The following is a 12,244-nucleotide window of genomic DNA, read 5'->3' as shown; positions in this document are numbered from 1 at the left end:
TTTATCAGCTGTTTGCACTCTCATTCTGACGGCACCCATTCACTGCATAGCATCCATTGCTGAGCAAGTGATTTAATGTTATATTTCTGTAAATCTGATGAAGAAGCAAACTCACCTACATTTTAGATAGCCTGAGGGTGAGGACATTTTCAGCAAATCTTCATTTATGGGTGAACCATTCCTTTAAATCGACTACAGCTCTATCAACCTAAACTAACATCAGAGATCACGTCAGGTTCTGCAACAAGCCCTTTTCTTATCAAGAGTCACTTGGACATAGATTTTCCCAATGGCATCAGCTCCTAGTGGACCTTTATTTTTAAGATTCTGTGTGTGTTTATGCATTTTTTGTCCTGGCTGAACGCTGGAATCTGGCTCAAAAGAATTCCTGACTTATTCATGGACACAGAGGAAGTGCGGTGTGATGGATGAGGCTCATTATTTACTGTGCCTTCAGAGTCTGACAGCAGATTTACAGCACAGAAATCAGCACTAATGAGTGTCGACAGAAAGGTCAGGATAACATAGATTGACCGACAGACAGACAGAAAGATGAATGTTCAAACGTATGGTGTTGGGAAGATTTTTTATTTTTTTTGAAAGAAGTCTCTTCTGCTCACCAAGGCTGCATTTATTTGATCAAAAATGCAATAAAAACAGTAAAAATGTTGAATATTATTTCAATTTAAAACAGCTGTTTTTTATGTGGATATCTATTAAACTGTAATTTATTTCTGTGATGCTCCGCTGTATTTTCAGCATCATTCCTCCAGTCTTCAGTGTCACATGATCTCCAGAAATCATGAAAATATGATGATTTACTGCTCAAGAAACATTTCTGATTATTATCAATGTTGAAAACAGTTGTGCTGCACAATATGTTCGTGGAGACTATGATACACTTTATTTCTTTGATGAATAGCAATTTCAAAAGAACAGCATTTACTTGAAATAGAAATATTTTGTAACATTAGAAATGTCTTTGTTTTTTTAATTTTTGTATCTGATCATTTAATTGGTTTGATTAAGCAGATATTTTAAAACATGCATTATTCAAGGCTTATTCTTAAGAAGTCTTTTTCTGTTCCATGTTTCATTTTTCTACAAATTCTTGATCAGCGTGTAATCAGAATGAGATTAGTCTAATAAACATAAGTCATCAGATGGGTTATTGGCGATAATCTGCTTAAATTCATGGTTAATGTGTGATACAGATAGCTGGAGGATAGATGTGTGTGTTAGTGTGTGCTCGAGGCCTCGCGGCTGTGTGAGAATGTGTCCATTGGTGTGTAAATGAAGGCCGGCAGGTTTGAAAAGCTCAGCTTGCGGAGGACACTAGTGCCCCGGTGTTAAAGAGCACATGACCCCTATTCACAGCGCTCTGCCTTTATATCAGCACCTCCTGACCGCAGCCTTTGTTCCTGCTCTCCTCTGTGTGTGTGTGTGTGTGTGTGTTTGACAGGGGCTTTTAAAGGTCCTCTCCTCTCCTGAGGCTGTGTGTCGTGCTACGTTTCTTCAGGACAAAAGCGTGTGTTTCTTCTGCTCTCGCTGCATTCTCTCATTCAGAGCGAAACTTGAGCTCCAGGCAAATGTTTGCACAGGAAGTGACTGTTCTACAGGAGTTTTCACTCGGCTGGGTTGTTACTATAAAACATTTTCACCACTTGAAATCAAGATTGTTCATCTCCAAGCTTTTCACTTTTTGTCAGATTTATGGTGCTTTTAGGTCTTGATTGATCTTTTTCAGTCACCGACATCATCAAAAGAATTCAAGCATACATTTTCTATTTGTGAAAGTAAAATCAAAAATGCATCTTCATATCTCAATTGATTCTTTCTCATAGATAGAAATGCAATGCAATGGAAAACAGTTGGAGACTTGCTTCTTTTTGTTTCCTGAGAAAATGACACCAGTACTTTCAGAGTTTCAGAAGGTGCTCAGACTTGCAGTCTGCAATCCTTAATATTTTGTACAATATTTTTTGTTTTTGTTTTATTTTTTCTAGAGTTTTCAATGTATTTTTCTTTTTATTTTTTTAATATTTAGGCCCTAATATATTTTACTTTGTACATATATATTTAATTTAATATTATATATAATATATATAATTTATAATATATATAATATAATATATATATATATATATATACAGTACAGACCAAAAGTTTGGAAACATTACTATTTTTAATGTTTTTGAAAGAAGTTTCTTCTGCTCATCAAGCCTGCATTTATTTGATCAAAAATACAGAAAAAACAGTAATATTGTGAAATATAATTACAACTTAAAATAATAGTTTTCTATTTGAATACACTTAAAAAAAATAATTTATTCCTGTGATGCAAAGCTGAATTTTCAGCATCATTCCTCCAGCCTTCAGTGTCACATGTAACATCAGTCGATCACATGATCATTTAGAAATCATTCTAATATTCTGATTTATTATGAGTGTTGGAAACAGTTCTGCTGTCTCATATATTTGATCAATAAAAGGTTAAGAACTGCATTTATTCAAAATAAAAAAAAATTCTAATAATATATTTTCTTTACTATCACTTTTTATCAATTTAACAAATCCTTGCTGAATAAAAGTATTGATTTTATTAAAAAAAAAGAAAGAAAAAAAAATTACTGACCCCAAATTACTGACCAGTAGTGTATATTGTTATTACAAAATATTTATATTTTAAAAACATAGCTTCTTCTTTTTTTTTTTTTTTTACTTTTTATTCATCAAAGTATCCTAAAAAAGTATCACATGTTCTGAAAAATATTAAGCAGCAGAACTGTTTCCAACTTTGATAATGAATCATCATATTAGAATGATTTCTAAAGGATCATGTGATAATGATCCTAAAAATTCAGCTTTACATCACAGAAATAGATGATAATTTAAAGGATAATACATTTAAAAACAGTTATTTTAATTTGTAATAATATATCACAATTTTTCTGTTTTTTCTGTATTATTGATCAAATAAATGCAAGCTTTATAAGCAGAAGAAACTTCTTTCAAAAAACATATATAAATATATATATATATATATATATATATATATATATATATATATATATATATATATATATATATATATATATATATATATATATATATATATATATATATATATATATATATAATTTTATAATAATTATAATAATTTTTAACATGATTTTTCTCATTAAATTCTCCAAAAGAACAAACATTGTTCAACACCAATTTTATTTTATTTTATTATAATTGTTTTTTGTTTGTTTTTGCTCTGTGCTCCTTTACTGGATGACAACTAGTTACTCCTTTTCTGCTTTTAATTCGTAAATTTAAGGTGAAATAAAATGTCAGAGAAGACAAAGCTGATATACTGTAAATGAAGTACAACTGGGATCTCCATGAAGTTCACTGAGCTATTAAAGAGAAACATTTCTGTTTTTGTAGTTTGCACACATGCTCGTGTTTAGGATGTTTATGTCTCACCTCTAGGTGTTTTTAGGAGTTTTTGGTGGTGATGTCGGTATATTTGCAGGTGTTTGAGAGCTCTAGCTGTTGTAAATCTGCGAGTGAGTCTCATTGTGTAACAGGACAGTGAAGAAACTGAAGGGGGAGACTCTCCCGTCCTCCGCTTCACCCCAAGAGCCCACGTGCACATCGCTAGTGTGGGGTTTACAGAGAGAGCATTATGAGAACGGAGTAGTTGTGTGTTATAAACTAAAAGCAGCGAGGGTTTTACAGGCTGGTTTTAAAGGAGCATTTAGAGTCTTTCTACAGACTCTCTAAAAGCCCGTAAAATCTGCAGACAGGTACCTGGGAAAGACCGTCAAGATAGACAGAGAAGGTGCTAGAAGGGAATTGTGGGGGTTATTATCAGCTCATTTTTTGAGTTAAAACACACATTTGAGTAAAAAACATGATCAATGGGACAGTAATGAATATGTATGAAATATTTTCATTGTTCTCATTGCATATACAATTATTTTATATATTACTAATTATTATATATATTTAAAACTTATATATGTGCATATATATATATATATATATATATAAACTTTAGTTTAAGTTTATTAATATGTATATGTTAACTTAAAACGTAAATTTGCATACAGCTTTAATTTTTGAATGTATTTTTATGCAACTTTAAGGATTTTTTATGCATTAAAATGAGAAATATTCCTGAGTTTGTGACTGGTTGTCTTGAGGGCTGGTTTTGGGAAACGCTCCCACTTAAAATAATGTCTTTTTCTGATTAATTTATTGCTTATTTTGCATGTAGTTTAAGTCATTTAATGCACAACTTTAATTATTAAATTCCATTTTTTAAAATTACTTTCAGGATTTTTTATGCAGTAAATGTTTTTATAGCTATAACATAATTAATTATGCTGATTAATTAAACCAATAACTATTAAATGCATAATAAAAATAAACAAATGAATGAATGAAATAGTTTCAGGATTTTTGCTTTTAGCTGCCAGCTTTCTTGCACAAACACACACTCACATGAGAGTTGAAGTCCTGGTTTTATTGCAGTGAGTTGAGCTTGTGGTCTGCATGTGATTGCTTTCTGCTCCGCTAGTTTGCTGAATTCGTGAAAGCTTTTTTTTCTCTCCGGCTCCTTTTGTCCCATCTGCCCCCAACTGCCCCGGCCAAAGAAGCAGATTTCTTTACAGGGCATTTGTTTGACCAGATCGAGCTGGTCAGGACAGCTGGCTCTTTGCACCAATGGAAGGGCAAGTATGCAAACGAGAGAGAAGTATGAAGGGTTTTAGTAAAGTGTGATTACTGCTTAGTTTGTCTTGTTTGGGATGAGAAGAGAGAGTCCAGAGGTTGAGTGTGATTTTAGCACCGTTATGCGGTGATGGAAGTGACACACTTTCTTTTAATCATGCTTGTGTTTTTGACACCACGTGTTGAGAGATGCTATGTGTGTGTGTGTGTGTGTGTGTGTGTGTGTGTGTGTGTGTGTGTGTGTGTGTGAGAGAGAGAGATTGATGGTTCCACATGTTTAGACCTTTTGCCCTTCTCATCTCTCCTCATTTATCAGTCACTAACACACGTTTACTTAGCAATCTAAATACCTTCATCTATTGTCTTACAGAAAACTGATTAGATGTACCCAATTAACCCAAACCCTAAAAGAAAACTATTTCCTTTTTTTAGAAAATGATCTCTTGAACATTGTAAAAGGTCTTGAAGTCCGTCACTGAATGTAAGTCCATTGTGTGTGGAGACGACGGCTCAGTGCTGATGTCAAAGGTGGCCTTCTTCAGCAGTTTAAAATTAGAAACATGTCTGAGTTTGTGACTCGCGCCTGCTTGTTTTGAGGGCTGGATTTGGCAAACTGGGTCCCCAAGGGCCTTTAAGGTTTTCCTAGAATTCCTGGAATTGCCACAGGATCTGATGTGGGAAAAAGTTTGTGGATGCAATATAAACTGGTGACATTGTGCTTTTTAAAATAGATTCTTTAAAAGTCATGTTTTTTTGCTAGGCGATGCTTCAGGTCTCCGGAGTAAATACTAACCAGGATAATGAGTCAAACCTGAGGCGTTTGAGTTTGAGAGGAGATGTTTGAGGGACTTCAGAGGGACAAAACGGCTTTAGTGCACAGTGTGGCATGTGAAAGGTTTCCATGGTTTCCCTAAGTGGCGGTCGGAAAGGTCAGAGGTTGCTTTAAATCGCCCAGCAGGTTGTGTGCAGGGAAACAGTGGCGAGGAGAGAAATATTCCTCTTAATAACAGACAAAAACATGCCAGTGTAGATCAGCTCATCTCTCTGGATATATAAGCATGCCTCATGTAGATTTATGAGTCCTGACCACCAAAACAAACCTAGAGATCTGTTTGGATGCCCTTTACACATTCTGTATTCAGTAATATGAACATGCACCGTATTATCATCATGGGCACTTTACAATACTATGAATATTTCTTATTATCTGAATTGTTTAACACATTAGCTTATTTTCCATCAAGTAGTTGGCTGAATGAAAATATGCAACTTTGTGTTTTCTTTGTGTAAACAGCCATTCAGATTGTTGCATTCACTTGGGTGCTCATCAAACAACAGACAATCTTTATCATATTTACTTTCAAACTTTTGTCTACATGTTGCTTACTTCATTTTTAAAATTTTTATCTGGATTAAAACATGCCAGCCCAGAAAACATATCTAGATGTTTGTTGAAAATGTTCTGATTCTTTATTATTATTCTTCATAGTTTTTTTTTTTCTCACTTTTGGTGCTTTATACACACACATATATATATATATATATATATATATATATATATATATATATATATATATATATATATATATATATATATATATGTGTGTGTGTGTATGTATGTGTATTGTTTTATTGTATTTAAGTATTAAAGTTTATTTATGTTATTTAAAAAATGTAATAAAAATCAGAAAGAGCAATTATTAAAACATTGAATTTTTTGCATTTAACATAATTTGCTGATTTGCAAAAAAAGAGGCCTTTTATTGCCTGGTTTGGTTATGCTGAGTTCAAAAATATAAAAACTTTCCATCACGTACAGTTTTACACAAAATAAGATTTTATTTTTTATTATATAAATAGTATGTATCAACTTTAATGCACTTAAAACAGGTATTCAAAATGTCATTTAACTTATAGTCTGTAAAGGAGTGAAAAAGTGGCCAAAATAATGTCATGCATGTGAAAATGGGCTGAGAAGTGAACAAATGGTTGTAATCTGGCTCAGATTCAGACAGGAATCATGTTTGTGGTGTTTTCCTGCTAATTAAGAGAAAATGCAAGACTTCTTCACCGCATAAATGATCGTAAAAGCAAAAATGCTCTATTTTTGGATTCAGGACCTCAAAATGACGAAGAAACGTGTGTTTGATTTGGTCCAGCAGTGCGGTGATATCAATGCTTTGCAGCATTGGATGTATGCTGTATCCTGCATGCATGCATTAATGCTTCTCTCTGTATCACGAGTGCACCTAAAAACGCTGTCCAAGCAGGTGGTGTGAGTGCTGTTCTACATTTATTTGATCATTGATATTGCCGTGACCATTTGACCTGTTGCTCTTCAGTGGACCAGATAAGACACAATAGCCGTGCTGTTTTCAGAGCTCGGGGGGTAGATAAGGGTCTCGGGATATTCTCTTGCCTCCCTGCCCCCAAACAGCTGAGAGGCTAAAGGCCACATGGAGCGGTCCTGGGTGTGGACTCTGATTGGATGATGAGGGGCCAATTCTGGCTTCTGATTGGCCGGTGGGGGTCCTGCGGTCTGGGTCTGTAACTGGCCTGCTGGACGGACACTTTTTGACCTGCAGCTTTTGGGCTTTCCATTCTTCCTGTCTGTTCCCAGACAAAGCATTCTTTGCCTCTTCTGTCATTTCTTTAAAGCAGGAGCGAGAGGTGAGGTCAGGTCACGACAGGTTACAGCAGGACTGTGTTTGTTCACAGTGCTTGTGCATAATGCATCTGCTAATAAAACCTTAAAACATCTCAAATGACTTTTTCATTAAAGATGGATTAACTAGCATCCTACATTACGTCATTTTAATGTGTCAAGCTGCATGTAAGTGTGACAGAACGTCTTCATCGGCCTCTAGAGGACAAGCTGAGATGCTAATGAACAGCTTTCAGTTTAACTAAGAGGTAATGATGATGTTAAGTGATGTTTTACCTTGACAGAAACACTCTAGTTTGAGTATGAGTGTGTGTGCGTGTGTGTGTGTGTGTGTGTGTTGAATGCTGAAATGTCAGTATGGAGGTGGCATCTCTTACCTGCACTAAAAGATCTTTTAAGGGCTCTTGGTAATGATCCGCTTTCAGAAAACACTTACACACTCGTATTGCTTTTCCATCACTGACAATCACTCGCTGACAGACAGAGAGAGAGACGGTGAAAGTTTCATCCCTGTCTGTATTTTAATATAAGTCTGTTGAAAGCAGTTATATGTGTAAATAAACTGCTTGTAGAAATCACCCTTTAATATCTGATCTGGACATTCATCATTATTACATGCTTGATTTAGCCTTGAATTTATTGTTTGTTATTAAATAAAATTCATTACTTTAAATGTGTATTTACTTTTATATATATATATATATATATACAAATATAATTTATTACATTTATTTATTCATTTAATTATATATAATTAATTATATATATGTGTGATGCAGCTGACTCCTCCTCTAAAACAACCTTCCTTTCAGCTGATGTCACAAAGGCCATTTAAATTTCAACCAATCAGTGCAGGCGGTGGATCAGTCCCCCTCAATTTCCATTAAACTATGGAACAGACACCTTTTTATCCACACTGAATGTCATGCTTCAATGAAATATGGGGTTCATGTTGAATAGTATATACTGTATATACTGGCTTGTAATGATCTTTCTCTCTCAGTGAAAAGTTGAGTGTTTTAAGGGTTGGAATGGCTCTAAAGTTGCACATCAGGCCGCTGGTGTTGCAGTGGTAACCGTTGTCCCTCTCTGACCTGCCCGCTGACCCTGTGTGTACTGATCCACAGACCAGAATCTCCTGAGCAAAGGAGAGGAGCTCGCTGGAACGGAAGTGTCCTCTTCTAGTGTTGCTCTGTTGTGTTAGTGGCTTCTGGTTCATGTTTGGTGGCCCTGGATGCCTGAGCAGGGATGAGCTTACTGCCGCTCAGGATTTGTTGAGGTCAGAGGTGAGAGGTCAGGTCAGTGGAAGGGACTGACTCGCAGATCCTCTCATAATGCTGCTTTAGCAGCTGCGCAGCCAAACTAAATCAAGTTGTTGTTTTATAAACTAAAAGTTTAGAAAGAAACCATAAGTCTGTTTCTGTCACAGAAAAAAATGAATTGCATCTTTTTTTCTCGCAGTTCTGAGAAAAAAGTCAGAATTGCAGAATAGTGAGATAAACTCAGAATTCAGGCTGCAATTAACAGACACTTTTATCCAAATGACTTCAATTGCAAGGTATGCATTTTATCTCATGCATTCAAATACTGTACAATATACATACTAGTTTTTGCATGTATGCCTGTGGAATTGGTTCCCTATTTATATATATTATCATATTCATATGGTATTTATACTCTACTCTGTCTTTGAAGTTTGTCAGTGTTGATGGTAGTTGTTTGTTATTGAAATGGTAAATTAACCAATATTAGCACACAAACACACACACTGCATCCAATAACACCTGTCTGGGTCAAAGGTCACCAGAACTTTGTCCATAGTGCAGTTTAAGCAACATTTTAGAACTGTCAATCAACTCCAGAATAAGAACATTATTACTGGGAGACAGCTTTGAATTCTGTAATGATGACTTCCTGTCAGTGATTATCTGTGTCTTGCTTGATCTTTGCACCACAACATTCAGGCCTGAGGCTGATTTTGTTATTATCATCTCATCATCCTGACATGAGATTCATACTGAGGTCTGTATGTTTAGCAGAGCTCCCATTGATTCCTGTTTACTGATTATTGACCCGAGGCTTCTTTAAGGGTTGGAGAGGATGTGAGGGGACGATCCTAATGGCTCTGGGGGGTTTTATGGCTGTTAGCTTGAGAAGGTCAGAGCTGGAGTGCAGCACCGATGTGAAGACCTCACCTAAGAGACATGTTAAACAAACATTAATGCCTTTCAGTCCTAAAACAGGCCTTTTATGATGAGCTGTGTTCACTTTTACTGATTATTATCACTCAGAAAATCTTTTCAAAGGGATGGAGCCGGCGTTATTGTAGTTAACTAAAACTAAAACCATTTTTTATACATATATATATACTGTGTGTGTAAAACTTATTTTAATTAATTAAGCAAAACATGTAATTTCTGATTTTCATTTAGTTTAACTTGATGTGCTAAAATAACTAAAAGTGAAAAAAGAAACTGTAGACATGACAACAACATAAAAAGATACAGAAAATAAAAATAAAACAATTAATGAAAGCTATAATAGTATCATTAACTTGCTCTTATTATCTTATGCACCTGTGCTTTTTTTTTTTGCTGTTTTTTAACACCATGTCATTGTTGTATTATATATTTTTATATATATATATTTTTGTTTTAATTTGTAATAAATAAATGTATTACACCTAAATATATACAAATATATATAATTATTATATTATATTATACAATTATATTAAATTATGTCTAAAGGTCAAGGAAACACACCTTAAGACTTTAATTTTCATCAGGTTTTTTTTGTTGTTAGAAAGTTTCGGAAGTCAATGAATAATAATTTTTTTTGGCCATAATCGTGCAGCTCTACTCTTAAATATCTCTAAACATGATGACTTTCTAATAGAGCACAAATGGAGAGAAACACGTGAAGGTAAGAAGAAAAAGGGTTTTGTTTGGAGAGAAACACACACACACACACACACACACACAGAGAAGTGTTAGCAAAAGGTGTTTGCCGCTAGTCTTTATCTGAAGCTTTTGGTTCAGTTTTACTCATTCATCTCTGCTGATGGTGTGACTATGTGCTGCTGGATCATCTTACGACCAAAAACTCTCTCACTCCTTCTTTCTATTTTATCCTATTTGGTTTCTCTCATACATCACCGCCATTTGAACATGATACAATTTGCCATTTAAAACAAGACATTATCCTTTCACAGCTCAATAAGTCAGCATGATTTTCTTGAGTTTTCTAGTCTAAAGATAAATGATGGTGACTATTTAGTTATCTTTCTGCAGGTTTATCCACCTTCATTGAGCAGCCGGCATCAATCACGGTTACGGAGGGATCTGTCGCTCGATTCACCTGTAAGATCCCGGCCACGCCCCCTCCAATCATCACCTGGGAGTTCAACAGAGTCACTTTACCACTGGCCACTGAGAGGTACAGCTCCGCCCACCTACCAGAAGAAGGAGGGGCTTAGTGTTGACCACTTACTCTTCATTTATTAGGCTTATGTAATTTATTGTAATGTGTATATATAGTAAGTCTGTTCAACAGCTATTACAAAGTTTACATAGATTTTTGATGCATTACTCTGTACATTATAAACATGTTTTATTGTATATTGTATCAAGTGAGTGTTTGCATGTCTCAATCCAGAATCACAGTGCTTCCCAGCGGCGTTTTACAAATTCAGGGAGTTGAACAGGGCGATGCTGGGAGTTACCGCTGTGTGGCGACTAACATCGCCAGTCGACGCAGGAGCTCCGAGGCCGTGCTAACCGTGATTGCAGGTTAGATAAACACATAAAGAGTCGTTTTCATGCACAGTACTGTATTAAATATGCATCATTAGAATTTCCTCTCGTTTTGCTTCTCAACAGCTCCATCTCCCAGAGTTCCTCAAAGACCTCGTATCATCGCCGGTCCACAGAATCTGACCGTGACGCTTCACAGCACGGCTCTGCTGGAGTGCATGGCGACCGGAAATCCTCGTCCGCTGATCTCATGGAGCCGCGCCGACCATAAATCCATTGATGTTCACAAAACAAAGGTTCTCGGCAATGGAAACCTGCTCATATCTGACGTGAAACCCCAGCACGCCGGAATCTACTTTTGCCGTGCAACTACGCCAGGAACCAGAAACTACACGATTGCCGCCGCTAATATAACCGTTTTAGGTGGAGTAAAAAATCATTATACTGTAGGACGCACAGGGTTTCTGTGGGTCTCAAAAATGTTTTAAATCATAGCAGACAGACTTAAATTAAAATTCATGGAGTTAAATATTGCATGCACTGCAATCTTCCTCAGCATTTCTGTTTTCAAGTACAAATGTGACCCAGGAGCACCAAACCAGTCTCTGGGGTATATTTGTAGCAATAGCCAAAAAAAACAAACATTGAATGGGTTAGAATTATCGATTTTACTTTTATGCCAAAAATAATTTGGATATTAAGTAAAGATCATGTTCCATGAAGATATTTTGTAAATTTCCTACTTTAATATATTCAAACTTAATTTTTGATTAGTAATATGCATTGCTAAGAATTCATTTGGACAACTTTAAATGCGATTTTCTCAATATTTAGATATTTTTTTTGCACCCTCAGATTCCAAATGTTCTAATAGTTGTATCTCAGCCAAATATTGTCCTCCTAACAAACCATACATCAATGGAAAGATTATTTATTCAGCTTTCAGATGATGTATAAATCTTAATTTTGAAAAATGTACACTTAAGACTGGTTTTGTGGTCCAGGGTCACGGATGTTTAGACATGATTAAATCAAGTTACTTTTACTTGAGATTCAAACTGAAGATATGAAGTCTTGAATTCCGACACTGAACAAAATT

The 12,244-nt window shown here is 35.3% G+C and overlaps 1 protein-coding gene across 1 annotated transcript in view; it reads left to right on the top strand.

Moving 5' to 3' along the window:
• LOC132156392 (protogenin A) overlaps positions 1 to 12,244 on the top strand; it is a 39,255-nt gene that overhangs the window by 2,255 nt on the left and 24,756 nt on the right. Inside the window, exons 3-5 of the mRNA XM_059565386.1 lie at positions 10,684 to 10,828; positions 11,048 to 11,181; positions 11,272 to 11,568. Of these exons, the coding sequence (XP_059421369.1) occupies positions 10,684 to 10,828; positions 11,048 to 11,181; positions 11,272 to 11,568 (576 nt within the window). The remainder of the gene's footprint in view (positions 1 to 10,683; positions 10,829 to 11,047; positions 11,182 to 11,271; positions 11,569 to 12,244) is intronic.

Source organism: Carassius carassius, chromosome 13 (genome assembly GCF_963082965.1).
Source record: "Carassius carassius chromosome 13, fCarCar2.1, whole genome shotgun sequence".
NCBI classification, from domain to species: domain Eukaryota; kingdom Metazoa; phylum Chordata; class Actinopteri; order Cypriniformes; family Cyprinidae; genus Carassius; species Carassius carassius.
The sequence above is the reverse complement of the archived record's forward strand: the minus strand, read 5'-3'. Positions and strand labels throughout refer to the sequence as shown.